The sequence below is a fragment of the Acinonyx jubatus genome, chromosome C1 (genome assembly GCF_027475565.1).
Source record: "Acinonyx jubatus isolate Ajub_Pintada_27869175 chromosome C1, VMU_Ajub_asm_v1.0, whole genome shotgun sequence".
NCBI lineage: Eukaryota > Metazoa > Chordata > Mammalia > Carnivora > Felidae > Acinonyx > Acinonyx jubatus.
The window spans coordinates 202,945,719-202,957,808 of NC_069381.1; the positions used below are offsets into that span (position 1 = coordinate 202,945,719).

The 12,090-nt window shown below is 43.1% G+C and overlaps 1 protein-coding gene across 2 annotated transcripts in view; it reads right to left on the reverse strand.

Moving 5' to 3' along the window:
- Positions 1–11,712, reverse strand: part of FARSB (phenylalanyl-tRNA synthetase subunit beta) — a 72,499-nt gene extending 60,787 nt beyond the window's left edge. Inside the window, exons 1-4 of one of the 2 annotated variants that reach the window (XM_027049516.2) lie at positions 11,543–11,696; positions 5,243–5,298; positions 2,195–2,349; positions 117–186 (exon numbers count right to left, since the gene is read on the reverse strand). In XM_027049516.2, coding sequence (XP_026905317.1) covers positions 117–186; positions 2,195–2,349; positions 5,243–5,298; positions 11,543–11,600 — 339 coding nt within the window. In that variant the 5' untranslated portion in view covers positions 11,601–11,696. Of the gene's footprint in view, positions 1–116; positions 187–2,194; positions 2,350–5,242; positions 5,299–11,542 lie in introns of both variants that reach the window. The other variant, XM_053215851.1, reaches the window with a different exon arrangement.
- Positions 11,713–12,090: the final 378 nt, after the last annotated feature.

Here is a 12,090-nt window from a genome sequence, read left to right on the forward strand (position 1 = left end):
TCAAAGAAAATTATATTTGGCAGAGGGTCAGCTTTGTTTCATTTTCCTCCCCACCTTATAAATATATACACCAAGGAAATTTTTTAAGAAGGAAAATAAGAATTTATCTTTATTACCTCCTCTGTGATGATCAATTTCTGGATTTCTCCATTAGGTGTCACCCGTTTATACACTGGAGCCTTTATCCTAAAAGGCAATTAAAACAAACTTGCCCATTTTTCACCAAACCATTTCATCAGCTGTAGTCTGTGTAAAAGTATATAAAATGAATAGATCTAGGAAAACTGGCTGAAGTTAAAGAAAATCAAATTTAGGCTGAATATCAAAACAAAAAGCAAACTTTCTAACATTTAAAGTGGTCCAAAAATGGTATAGGATGCCCTAGATATAGGGGAGCCCTACTAATGCAGGATCAGCAGAGGCTAGAAAACACGAAGCAACCATGGGGGGGGGGAGGGAAGGGGGGCATTTACATCAGCTGAAGGACTAGATTCAATAACCTTTAAGCTTTATTCCAACCACGAGATTCTGAACCTCTAGGAAAAATAGGGTTTATTAAAAATACAGATTGCTGGGGCCCCTGGGTGGCTCAGTCAGTTAACCGTCTGACCTGGGCTCAGGTCGTGATCTCACAGTCCGTGAGTCTGAGCCCCGCATCAGGCTGTCTGCTGTCAGCACCTCTCCCACTTCGGATCCTCTGTTTTCCTCTCTGACCCTCCTCCTCACATTCTCTCTCTCAAAAATAAACAAACATTGAAAAAAAAAAGTTTAAAAAAAAAATTGCCCGGGGAGCCTAGGTGGCTCTGTCGGTTGAGCATCCAACTCTGGGTTTCAGCTCAGGTCATGATCTCATGGTTCATGAGTTCAAGCCCCACATCAGGCTCCACACTGACAGCAGGGAGCCTGCTTGGAGTTCGTTCTCTCTCTCTCTCTCTCTCTCTCTCTCTGCCCCTTCCCCGCTTGTGCTCACTTGCACACACTATAGCTCTGCCAAAATAAACAAACAAACTTTAAAAAAAATACAGATTGCCTGGTTCATCTGGATGTACTGAATCAGGATATTCAAGGAAAGGCCTGGTAAATGGTATATTTTGAAGGCACAGTCCAGGTAATTCTTATAAGAGATTGGGGACTACCGTTTTAATCAGTACTTCTCAAACCTTAACGTGCTTATAGTCAAGCGGGGAATTTGTTAAACCACAGAGTGATTCAACAGGCCTTGAGGACAGGCTGAGATTCTGCAGTTCTGACAACTCTCAGGTGAGAGAGTACGCTGGTCCACAGACCACACTCTGAGCAGCAAGTCACTCTCCTAATTTTGTCTGATCGTAAGTATCACATGAGGTGCCTGCTAAGAGTAGAAAATTCTAATCAAGCAGATTTGGAAAATGCACTCTAAGGGATCATCCCTGATCCTAAAATAAGAGGATCTGTCATGCAGAGAATGAATGGAGTCACCCTCCAAATTTTAACCATCTAAACCAAATGCCTCATCATCACCCTTTCACCCACACCCATCAGTCATCTGAAACCTCCCAGTTGTAGAATCTAGCCCACCGGCCAGAGGCTCTTATTCTTTTGCAGCTAACCAAATAATACATACGTAATCAAAACCAAAAATAATTATTTTTGATAGCTGTTACTGTTTCACCTCTTTTTCACTTTGTATATTCATTACTTTCTGTATTCATTACATGAGTAGTTGGAGGGGGACTTAAAAATATCCATCCTAAACTAGGAGACTAAAATCAGAGAGGCCAATTAACTTGCCCACAGTCAGACAGCCATCACAAGACTTTCAGTTTTCCAGTTAGGAAGCTCCCCTCCTGAGTCTTCTTAGAGTTCTTAAGCAAACAGCGTATCAAGGTTTGACACCTCTACTTTCCTCCCAACGTCTACTTCAACTGAATTACTGAGGAAATTCACATGAACCCACTAAAAATTTTAAGAAACCATAAAATCATTAACCACTCCAGTTTTAAATATGTTCCCAAAATAAAAGGCTAGGACTCAATATGCAAATTTTCAGATGGCTATAATCTGCATGAATCTTCCTCTCCAAGCCTCTCTCTATGCAGCCCCAATGCTGTGTACCTGTCCCACAACTCTTTTTCTGAAGACTTAAACAGGGTTGCTGATAATGACAGGCAAACGAAACCTAACTTAGCAAAGTATTTACTAAACATTTTCTTACCTTTCTTTGAAGACTTGAAGTCCTCGAACCAATCCTTCCAAACAAAGAAGATCATATCTATTGGCAGGGACATCAATTTTGTAAAGAACAACATCAGAGGCTCCCTCCGCCTTTTCATTACCTTGTTCCTTACTTATGATTTCTTTCTCAGAAGTCTAAAACAAGCCCCAAAAAATAAAGTGAAATAAATGTTAACTCTTCTGAAAAAGCAGTAATCAGTGCTATAAAGTAGTAATGACATTATACATGTTCTTTTCGGCAGTAAAATGTGTTTATTATATTTGCAACAAAAATAAAAGTATTAAGTGTTACAATCACAGCACCAGAAAATACTCCAATTTTTGCTGAGTTCTGACATCTAGCATCCTCAGTCATTCAGAACAGCACTAATTCATCTGAAGCAAGGGTCAGCAAACTATGGCCCACTGGCCATTATCATGCCTGCCACCTGTTTTTGTAAATAAAGTTTTAATGGAACATCACCAGGACCATCTGTTTACATCTCACCTATTGTGACTTACGTACTGCAACAGCTGAGTTGTGACAGAGACTACACCACCTACAAGGCTACTATCTGGCCCTTTACAAAAAAAGTTTGCCCACCCTGGGTTTAAAAGAAAATACACCATCACCAAGTACGGAGGGCAACAACAACGAAAAGTGCCAAAGAGGCAAAGTCAAGATGATTCACCAAGTAAAAGAAATAGGGCTTATAATGACTCTCAAAGCTAAATCCAGTAGGCACCCATGTGAATGAGAGTAATATTAAAAAAAAAAAAAACAAAAACAAACAAAAACAAACAAACAGGGGCACCTGGGTGGCTCAGTCGGTTGAGCATCCGACCTTCAGCTCAGGTCATGATCTCACAGTTTGTGAGTTCAAGCCCCGCGTTGGGCTCTGTGCTGGCAGCTCAGAGCCTGGAGCCTCCTTCAGAATCTGTGTCTCCCTCTCTCTCTGCCCCTCCCCTGCTCACGCTCTGTCTCTTTCTGTCTCAAAAATAAATAAAAACATTTTCAAAAAAATAAAAAATAAAACAAAAACAAAAAAGTATGAAGCGATGAGAAGCTGTGGTACAAATGAGAAGAGATTACAGACACAACGGGAAGCAATCTAATGACAGAAAAGGTATGGAGCAGCAAGAATAAGGCAACCGAGAGAGAAGAGAGAAGAAATACCACTAAAATAATTTTAATACAGTGGCCAAAAGCTTAGAATATCTCAAATGCCACATTACAGCAGATAATAACAGATTTAAATTTTTTTTAAGTTTATTTATTTTGAGAGAGCAAGTGGGAGAGGGGCAGAGAGAGAGAGAGATGGAGAAAGAGAGAGACAGAGAGAGAGAGAGAATCCTAAGCAGGCTCCTCACGGATAGATAGCATGGAGCCTGATGTGGGGCTTGAACTCACGAACCGTGAGATCATGACCTGAGCTGAAATCAAGTCAGACGATTAACCGACTGAGCCACCCAGGTGCCCCAATAACAGATATTCTTAAAGATAAACCACTGTCAAGAAAGATAAGAATTACTATGGTGTACACCTGAAATAAGATACTGCATGTTAATTATACTTCAATTTAAAAAATAAACAGCAATTTCATTGACCCCCTTTGATCGAGCTCTATTTAAATTCTAATTCTTCCTCCTCCCTCTGCCTCCTTTCATGTTGCGTTCTTATCTCCCCCATGGTAAGAGATGTGGCATTTCAGAAAGGACCCTTATGAAAAAGGGGAGAAAATGTGGGAAGCAGAGAAATGAAGACCTCTGAATTACAGAAAAAAGGCCTACCCCCTTTGCAAAAACGACACCAGCTTAAATCTTTCATTTCAGGATCTCAGATCATGCTAGGACTGTATGTGAAGACTGGGTCTGTGAGGGCTAATAACAATCTTACTGAAATCAAAGACCACAGAAATTTCAGAGCTGGAAGGGGTCTACATCAATCGTATAGTCCAGCCCTTATTTCACACATGAGAAGAAGGCCCAGAGAAGCGATGTAATTTAATTGTCAGTGGTTACCCAGCTAGTGAATGTGGGAGCTTAACCTATTACTCAGATTCTCTGATATCCAGTCCAATGCTTAGATATCACACAGCCTCAAACATAAGCCAAGTGTAATTATCACAGCAATTTAACAGAAAAATCTCAGTCAACTTCAAGCAAAGAGATGCTCATTAACAAAACAAAGGTTTCCTGTAACATCAGTTAAAGCAGCAGAAAAAACAAGGCAAATCAATTTACATTATGTCAGCCTAAAGATTTAGCCTCACAGTGTTGTAACACTGCAGAGATCAAGAAGATAAAAGGTGTAAGAAAAAATAACACTAACTACAAGAGAAATATTAAATCATTTTAGTTATAAATACAATGTCTATTACATGATCATGAGTAATATATTTTGCAAATATGTTATCTAATTTTCAATATTTTAATATTATAGCAATATTTGATGTTTTTATTAATATTTTATTATACTAATTTAATAATTATTTAATAACTGAAAGACTAGGGATATGCTTCATAATGATTTTTACAGGCAGCCCTTCAAAAAACAGAAGATCATTTTACAAGGCCAATGTATACAGTAACGAGTGAGGAATGAATTAATATTGGTTACACAGGAAGAGAGGAAGGTACGGTAGGGCAGAGGAAGAGAAGTAGGGGGAACCACAGGCCAGTGAGACATAAACTCTGGCTAAAGTAACGTTTCCATCGCTCCCCAGGCCTCTTTCCATAATTTATAAAAAGGCACCACACTGCAAAGGAGCACACCCTCATTCTGGGGTTACTCGAGATGGTCTATCCGTCTCCCCAGCATTAGCCCAATAACTTTAGGTGACAACGTAACATGGAAACCCTCTCTGAGATTTTAAAGAAAGCAACAGACTCTCTTAGAACTGAAGCTTAGCCCCTTAACACCAAGAACACAGCAATCACCATAGCCCACAAATATTCCATGTCAGTCTAACCGTAAGGTAACAAAATACAGTAGGCCTCTGCAAAATGCGCTTATACACAAACTATTGAAAAAATATTCAATACATACAATTTCATCAAGTTCCAGACCAAATTCAAAACACAGTTCATCAAATTCTTCGTCAGCTGGAAAAAAAAGGAGATTGCTAATTTTAATTTGTTCAGCTTAAATGGGAGTAGTATATAAACTGCATTTTCTTTTAAAACTGCCTTACACCAAGCACATGAAATATCAGGCATCAGCACCATTTTAAAACCAAAAGTGAGGGGCGCCTGGGTGGCGCAGTCGGTTAAGCGTCCGACTTCAGCCAGGTCACGATCTCGCGGTCTGTGAGTTCAAGCCCCGTGTCAGCCTCTGGGCTGATGGCTCAGAGCCTGGAGCCTGTTTCCGATTCTGTGTCTCCCTCTCTGCCCCTCCCCTGTTCATGCTCTGTCTCTCTCTGTCCCCAAAAAAATAAATAAACGTTGAAAAAAAAATTAAAAAAAAAAAACCAAAAGTGACAAAAAAAATATTAAAAACAAATGACTATTTAAGGGCTGATTCACTTAATATCAACTAGAGAATTAGGTTACCTGCACTGGGAAGTTTGGGTAGGGATCAAATGTAAAGTGGGCTCCGAAACACAGATCCAACACAATGGGATAATGTCACGTAAGTCCTATCCTTTAAAATCCTGAGGCCTTGCGGCCCGGCTAGCCGGGCCAGAGTTTGACGACTCCACTTCCTGGTTCTAAGAACTGGCACTTCCTGACTTGTATTTATAGCAGGAACTCTGGGAAAGTTTTCAACATTATTATGCAGGTAACAGACCTGCCACAGCACCCTAAAACGTACTAGGTCTGCAACAATTAACGGTTCTCTTCCTTAGTTACATTCTACTTCACTCTACTACCTCATACAGCATTTTGAGGGACTTTCTTGTTATCAAAAATTGAACACAAACCGTCATTACCAGTATATTCTAGTGCAAAGCTGGTCTGAAGATTCTGATCTTGACCATGAACTTCAGTTCAACATTTACAAGAACCTACTACATGGCAGGTGGCTATACCAGGTGCCAAGGCTACAAAAATAAAACAATTCCTACTACTTACTCCTCTATAAAGAAATCAGATGCGTAAATATAGTTAAGTGCAAGGTACGGAGGTGGCACGAAAAAGGTCCTTATCCACTTAAAGTCAGCTAAGGCTTCACAGAAAGGATGAGTTCATTAGGCAGAGACCGTGAGGAGTGGGACAAGAGCATGGCAAATTTGGAAAAGTTCAATATGGAGGAAGCCTAAGGTTCCGGTCAGGAAGAAACTGGACGCAACAAGTAAAAGAACTCACAACATGCCAAGGGACTTGCTCTGTCCTGCCTGTAGGCGGTGGGGGTTACACAGAAGGATTTTGCGCTGGGCAAAAGCAGGATCAGATCTGCACTTTAAAGGATGGCAGCAAGGTGGTGGATGGATTGGAGCAGGGAGGTTCCCCTAACAGTACAAGTGAGGCACAGTGAAGGCCTGACTAAAGGAATGGCGGTGGGTATGAGGAAGGAAGAATGTGGGAAAGGTCAAAGAAGCAGGATCTGCACGGCTCAGGGACCGGATGGGAGGCGGGAGGTGAGAGCAGGAAGAGTCTAGGATCCCCAGGTCTCCCGTGTGGGTACCGTTAACTGGGGCAAACAACAACAGATGTCCCCAGTGATCTCTACCTCCTGGTACTCACGCCCTTGTGTAGACTGAGGTCTGAAGCAATCACATGAGTGATCCCGGGAGCATACTCTTCAGGCAGCCAAGCCTGGATGGAGACGACTGCAGGCCCAGATGCCATCCTGCCGGCAACCTGGTCAGAGACCCAGAGCTAGAACCCCCCAGCTAAGCCACTCCTCCATCCCTCTCTCAAAAAACTGTGAAATAGGGAGATGGGCTAGACCGGTGATGGGTACCAAGGAAGACACTTGTGATGAGCACTGGGTGTTGTATGTGGAGTGATGAATCACTATTGCACTGCATGTTAACTAAAATTAAACACACACACACACACGCGCACACACACACACAACATAACTGGGAAATAACCACCACTTGTTTTACAGTACTGCATACTGAGGTAATTCGTTATGCAGCAATAGAGAATACAGACTTCAGTCCCTGGAAGTGGAGTGATGCCAAAACAAAACGGGGAAAACGTGGGAATATGGTTTTGGAACGAGGAGGTAGGCTTTGAGGAAAGTGTAAATCAAAACCTCAAGTGCCTGTAACAAGAAGCCTCATAGTCTTTAATAGGATACAGGTGAGCATATGGAGGAACCTGAGGCAGTGTTACTAGAAACTGGCAAAGGGGAATCCTTTTTATGTAAAGGCAAAAGTTTAGCAATGCTATTACCCGGTTATGCAGACTGTAGAAAATGTACCTACTCAACTCGGTGATGTAACTAAGATTCCCAACCAGTGCTGTAGGTGTCGCCTGGTTGTTTTTCTTGCTGTTTATGAGAGTAGAGACAAAGTAAAGGCCATTAAAAAGGAGCCAGGACTTGACAGTTTTAAAAATTCAGTCTCCTAAGGTGTAAAATGGTACTAAAATAAAGAAATGACTTCTGAGCAAACAGTAAATCCAGAGCATTGCCAGGAAAGCATGGTCCAAAGATGAAATCAAGGATATGACTGTAAACTCTTAAGACTCAAAAAGATCAAAGGTACTATTCATTCAGAGAAAAGGCACTATCAATTAAGGGTGTGCCTCACAAGTTCAGTCACACAACTGAGCTTAATCAAGGGCCCTGTATCAGTACAAATCCAAGGTACAAAACACCTTATTTCAGAAATTTGTGAGTGCGATGGCTTCTCACTAATGACATGGAAACTAGCAAAACTCACTGAAGACCCACAAAGTTTTTAAAAGAAATATATAGGCAGAAACATTACAAGCTTGAGCTGAAAGGGACAGAGAGAGGACAAAATGAAGTCTCTGAACCGCCAAAAGGCTATTGGCAAGTAGTAGAGAGAACTAATCGGATGTAAGACACGTGCTTTCTTTCCCCCATAAAAATAAGGATCACTCACAGAGAGCGCAGCCAAGAGCCCAGAGGGTAGGGCTGAAAGCCATGGAGAAGGATCCTAGGCCTTGAGACCTCATCAAGAGAGTCGAACACGTGCCAGTTCAATTTCAGAATGTGTCTCCCATGTTCCCCTTTGACGAGGAATGTGTATAGCGGTCCTCCTATGCCTGTCTCCCCGCTGGATGTTAGTTGTCGGTTGGGCAGATCATCTCTTTAGTCTCTGAGACCAAGAGAAACTATATTCAAGCAGCTGTACTTAAGAAACTACACCTGAAGAGCCTCATCCACACCGGGCCGTGATTTAGAGGAGATTCTGGATTTTGAGATGCTGCTGTAATGGGATAACCCTTCTGGAATCCTTGGGAGGGGGTGAGTACGTTTTGTATGGGGGAGGAGCATGAATCACTGTGGGGGGAGGCGGCAGAGGGCAGACTGGCAGTCAGCCTCCAAAACTACCCGCCTCCTGGTATTCATACCCTTGTGTAGTCACCTTCCGCACTGTGAAATGGTCTGTGTGACCTAAAGAATATGAGAAGGGATGGCATGTCACTTCTGACATGTGTTTCTATCACTCTGAACACTCAATTACCTGCTCTCTTGGGACCTCTCGCTCTGGGGCAAACAAGCCACCATATTGCAAGCAGTCCTAGCGAGAGGCACTGAAGTCTCTGGCCAAACATGTGCAAAGAACAGAGGCCTGCCAACAACCACTTGAGTGAACTTGGAATTAGATTCTCCAACCCCAGTCAGGCCTGGAGAAAGGACTACAGACCTGGCACCCTTAGGACAACATAATGAGACATCCAGAGCCAGAACCACCCAACTGAGCCACTCCTCACTCCTGGACCCTCAGAAACCATAAAACACACGACCATCTTAAGCTGCTAATGTGGGGGGTAATTTATTATGCAGCAATAGAAAACAATTTGATGAGTAACCATTTAGTTTAGAACCGTTAAAACACTGCATCTTTCAATGCCTCATTATACAATTTGTTTTATTCCTATCCGCTGTATTTCACGTGCTTCGAAACAAGAACAAAATTGTGATTCATAATTCTAACAAAACGACACATCTAAGTGACTACCCCTTAGAGGTTTGTAGGACATATACAGGTGGCTCTGACAGTCCCGTCAGCAGTCACACCAAGGCAGAGCAGGAGCAGTTGAACGGTTGAACGGTGATAATAAATCAGTTAACAAGAAAATGTTAACTGTGGCAAAAAGAACACACCTGAGCAGAAAAGTGATTAAAAAAGGTAGACTAAGGAGATAAAACGGCCCCAGAGAAGGAAAAGGACCAGAACAAAAGCAGCTTGAGAAATCTCCTTGGTAAGCAAAGAGATGGTGAAGGCAGTGACAGGGAGAAACAATGGAATTTAGGACAAAAAGCAAAACTCGGAAGGACTGAAAAAAAATAGAATGTGCATACAAAAGACTGAATATCTGAGAATAAAAAGTGAGGAAGACTAATAAAAAAAAGAGGGTAAGAAACAAGATGGACCCATTCTAACTTGCAAACTAGATGCTTTGCTAAACATGCTTTTCCAACTTTGACCTCAACCCAATTAAGTTTCAAGAAAAAATACAGGAAATATAAACTGGTATTTCTAACCTGCCTTAAGTACACCTCAGTAACATCAACCTTCATGACTGAAATTTTAAGTTCATTTATTTTTAACTTATTTTCAGAGAGAGAGAGTGTGCGAGAGCACATGCATGCACAGGGGAGGGACAGGAGATGGGGGTAGAGAGAGAATCCCAAGCAGGCTCTCCGCTGTCAGCATGGAGCCCTGATGCAAGGCTCGAACTCATGGCCTGCGAGATCATAAACTGAGCCAAAATCAAGAGTTGGACACTCAACCGAGCCACCCAGGCACCCCTCTGACTGAAATTTGAGTCATTAGCTGATGGATACTTATGGGGGGTGGGGGGGAGTTGAAATCAAGCTTGCCTGATCACTTTCAATAAGAAAAACATGGGAGGGGTCGCTAGAGAATCTATGAAATCAGATAGAGGTAAATAGATTACAAATCTCACCATTTTAAAAACCTAGGGTATTTTTTACTTTCTCAGAAATGGATACTTGGGTGGTAACTGATCACAGATGTCTTAAACAAATATTTGCCCCATACCACCGTGTATAATTCAGGCATATACCATTAGTAAGAACATGGTTTAGAAGAATGGGTTAAGAAATATAAATAAGCACATTGTAAAATAAAACAGTGTAGGGAATTAGAGCTGAATTCAGAAGTCAAAAAGTATTACCTCTATTTTCAGGGACTTACGGCAGAACCCGACAAAGAATAGTACTTGAAGAATATGTGGAAGAATATGTGGTATCTAAAATTGCGACTTTAGAAACATTTTAAAAGCTATCTTCGTGGTAACATTCTACGCAGCAGTACCTGTTACACCGACTAGGTCTCTGTTATACTGAACCTTAAAATCCGAAAATAGTTCTCACAAATCAGTTGCCACAGCCCTTATATAAGCTGATAATGTTGGGGAGAGACAGCTATCATTTCAACCGCTACAACCATATGGCCGCTGATAATTTGCACTGTTTCCTCCCTTTTCTAAATGGGGATGTTTTCAGAACTAAAAAAGACACCAAGTGTAGCATGAAGACTGAGCCCGCCCGGTAAAGACTCCTCGTCGTCATTCAGGTCTCAAGTGTTACTATCCTATCTAACGTTGTTCTTAGCACAGTATTTTTGTTTCCCTGATAGCCTTTAACATAATCCAGAATCAGTTCATTAGTGTGCTGGTTAATTATTGTCTGCCTCCGTCATCAGAACGTGAACGGGGGCCTTACGTGTCATGCGCACCGCTGTATTCCCAAAGCGCCAGGAACAGCGCCTGGCACCTAACAGGTGCTCAGGAAACATTAATAAAGATAGAATGCCACCACTTCCTGCTCAAACTTCTACCCCCTAATCCCTCATAAATGGGGGAGTTCCTACAGAGCTCTTCTTGTTGCGCTCAACTAGCTGCACTCGGGATGCAACCCAGAGCTTCATTCCTATTCTATCCCCTGACACGAAGCACGCAACAGATGCTCCATGTGAGACTGCTGAACGAATGACATAACCAGCTTGGCACGTGCGAATGATGCAACACCAGCCCTGGCAAGGCAGGCTGGGAGAGGCTATTTCAGCCCAGCCCGGCCGCTTCGACCGCCAGACATCCCCGTCTCTACCCGGACCACCCGAGGCCAAAACCTGCCGGACAGCGTGAACGTTCCCACGAAGCCCTTTTGAAGGGGGTGGGGGGGTCCCAGCCTCGGAGCAGAGGCACAAAGCCAGGCCACGGCGCCGGCACTTACTGTAGGTCCGACCCAGGGCTCGGAAGAGCAAATCCCGCTTCACGCTGACAGTCGGCATGGCGAGTCGGGATCTACTGCGCCTGCGCGGTGAACCGGCCGGGGCTCAGCGCGCGAGGCACGTAGGACCCGGCTCCCTCTTGTGCGGGCTCCCTTCAATATTGCCAGTCGGCTCCCAACAGCTCTGCCTCGTTTTTCATCTGGAGGCACGTAAATTGCGACAGTTAAACTCCTTAAATCCATATGCGTGGTATGAATAACGTGCAGGCTGAGAAAGGAGACAACATTGGCGACAACGTGCTACGATTTGATAGGCAGTAGAATAGGCAGATTGCAAAGGCCCTCACGCCTCCAACCCACTACGGGCGGAGGACGCCAAACTAGTGGGAGGGGCACAAGGGGGAGGCACGTCGGGGGCGGGGCCTGGAGGTGGAGCATCCTCTCCCGGGGGAGGTGAGGGGTCTCTGACAGCCTACGGAGAAAAATGTGGAAATCTGAGCTGTGGGATCTGGAGAAACCGTCCGGCCGCAGTTTGGGCTTCAGTCTTCGCG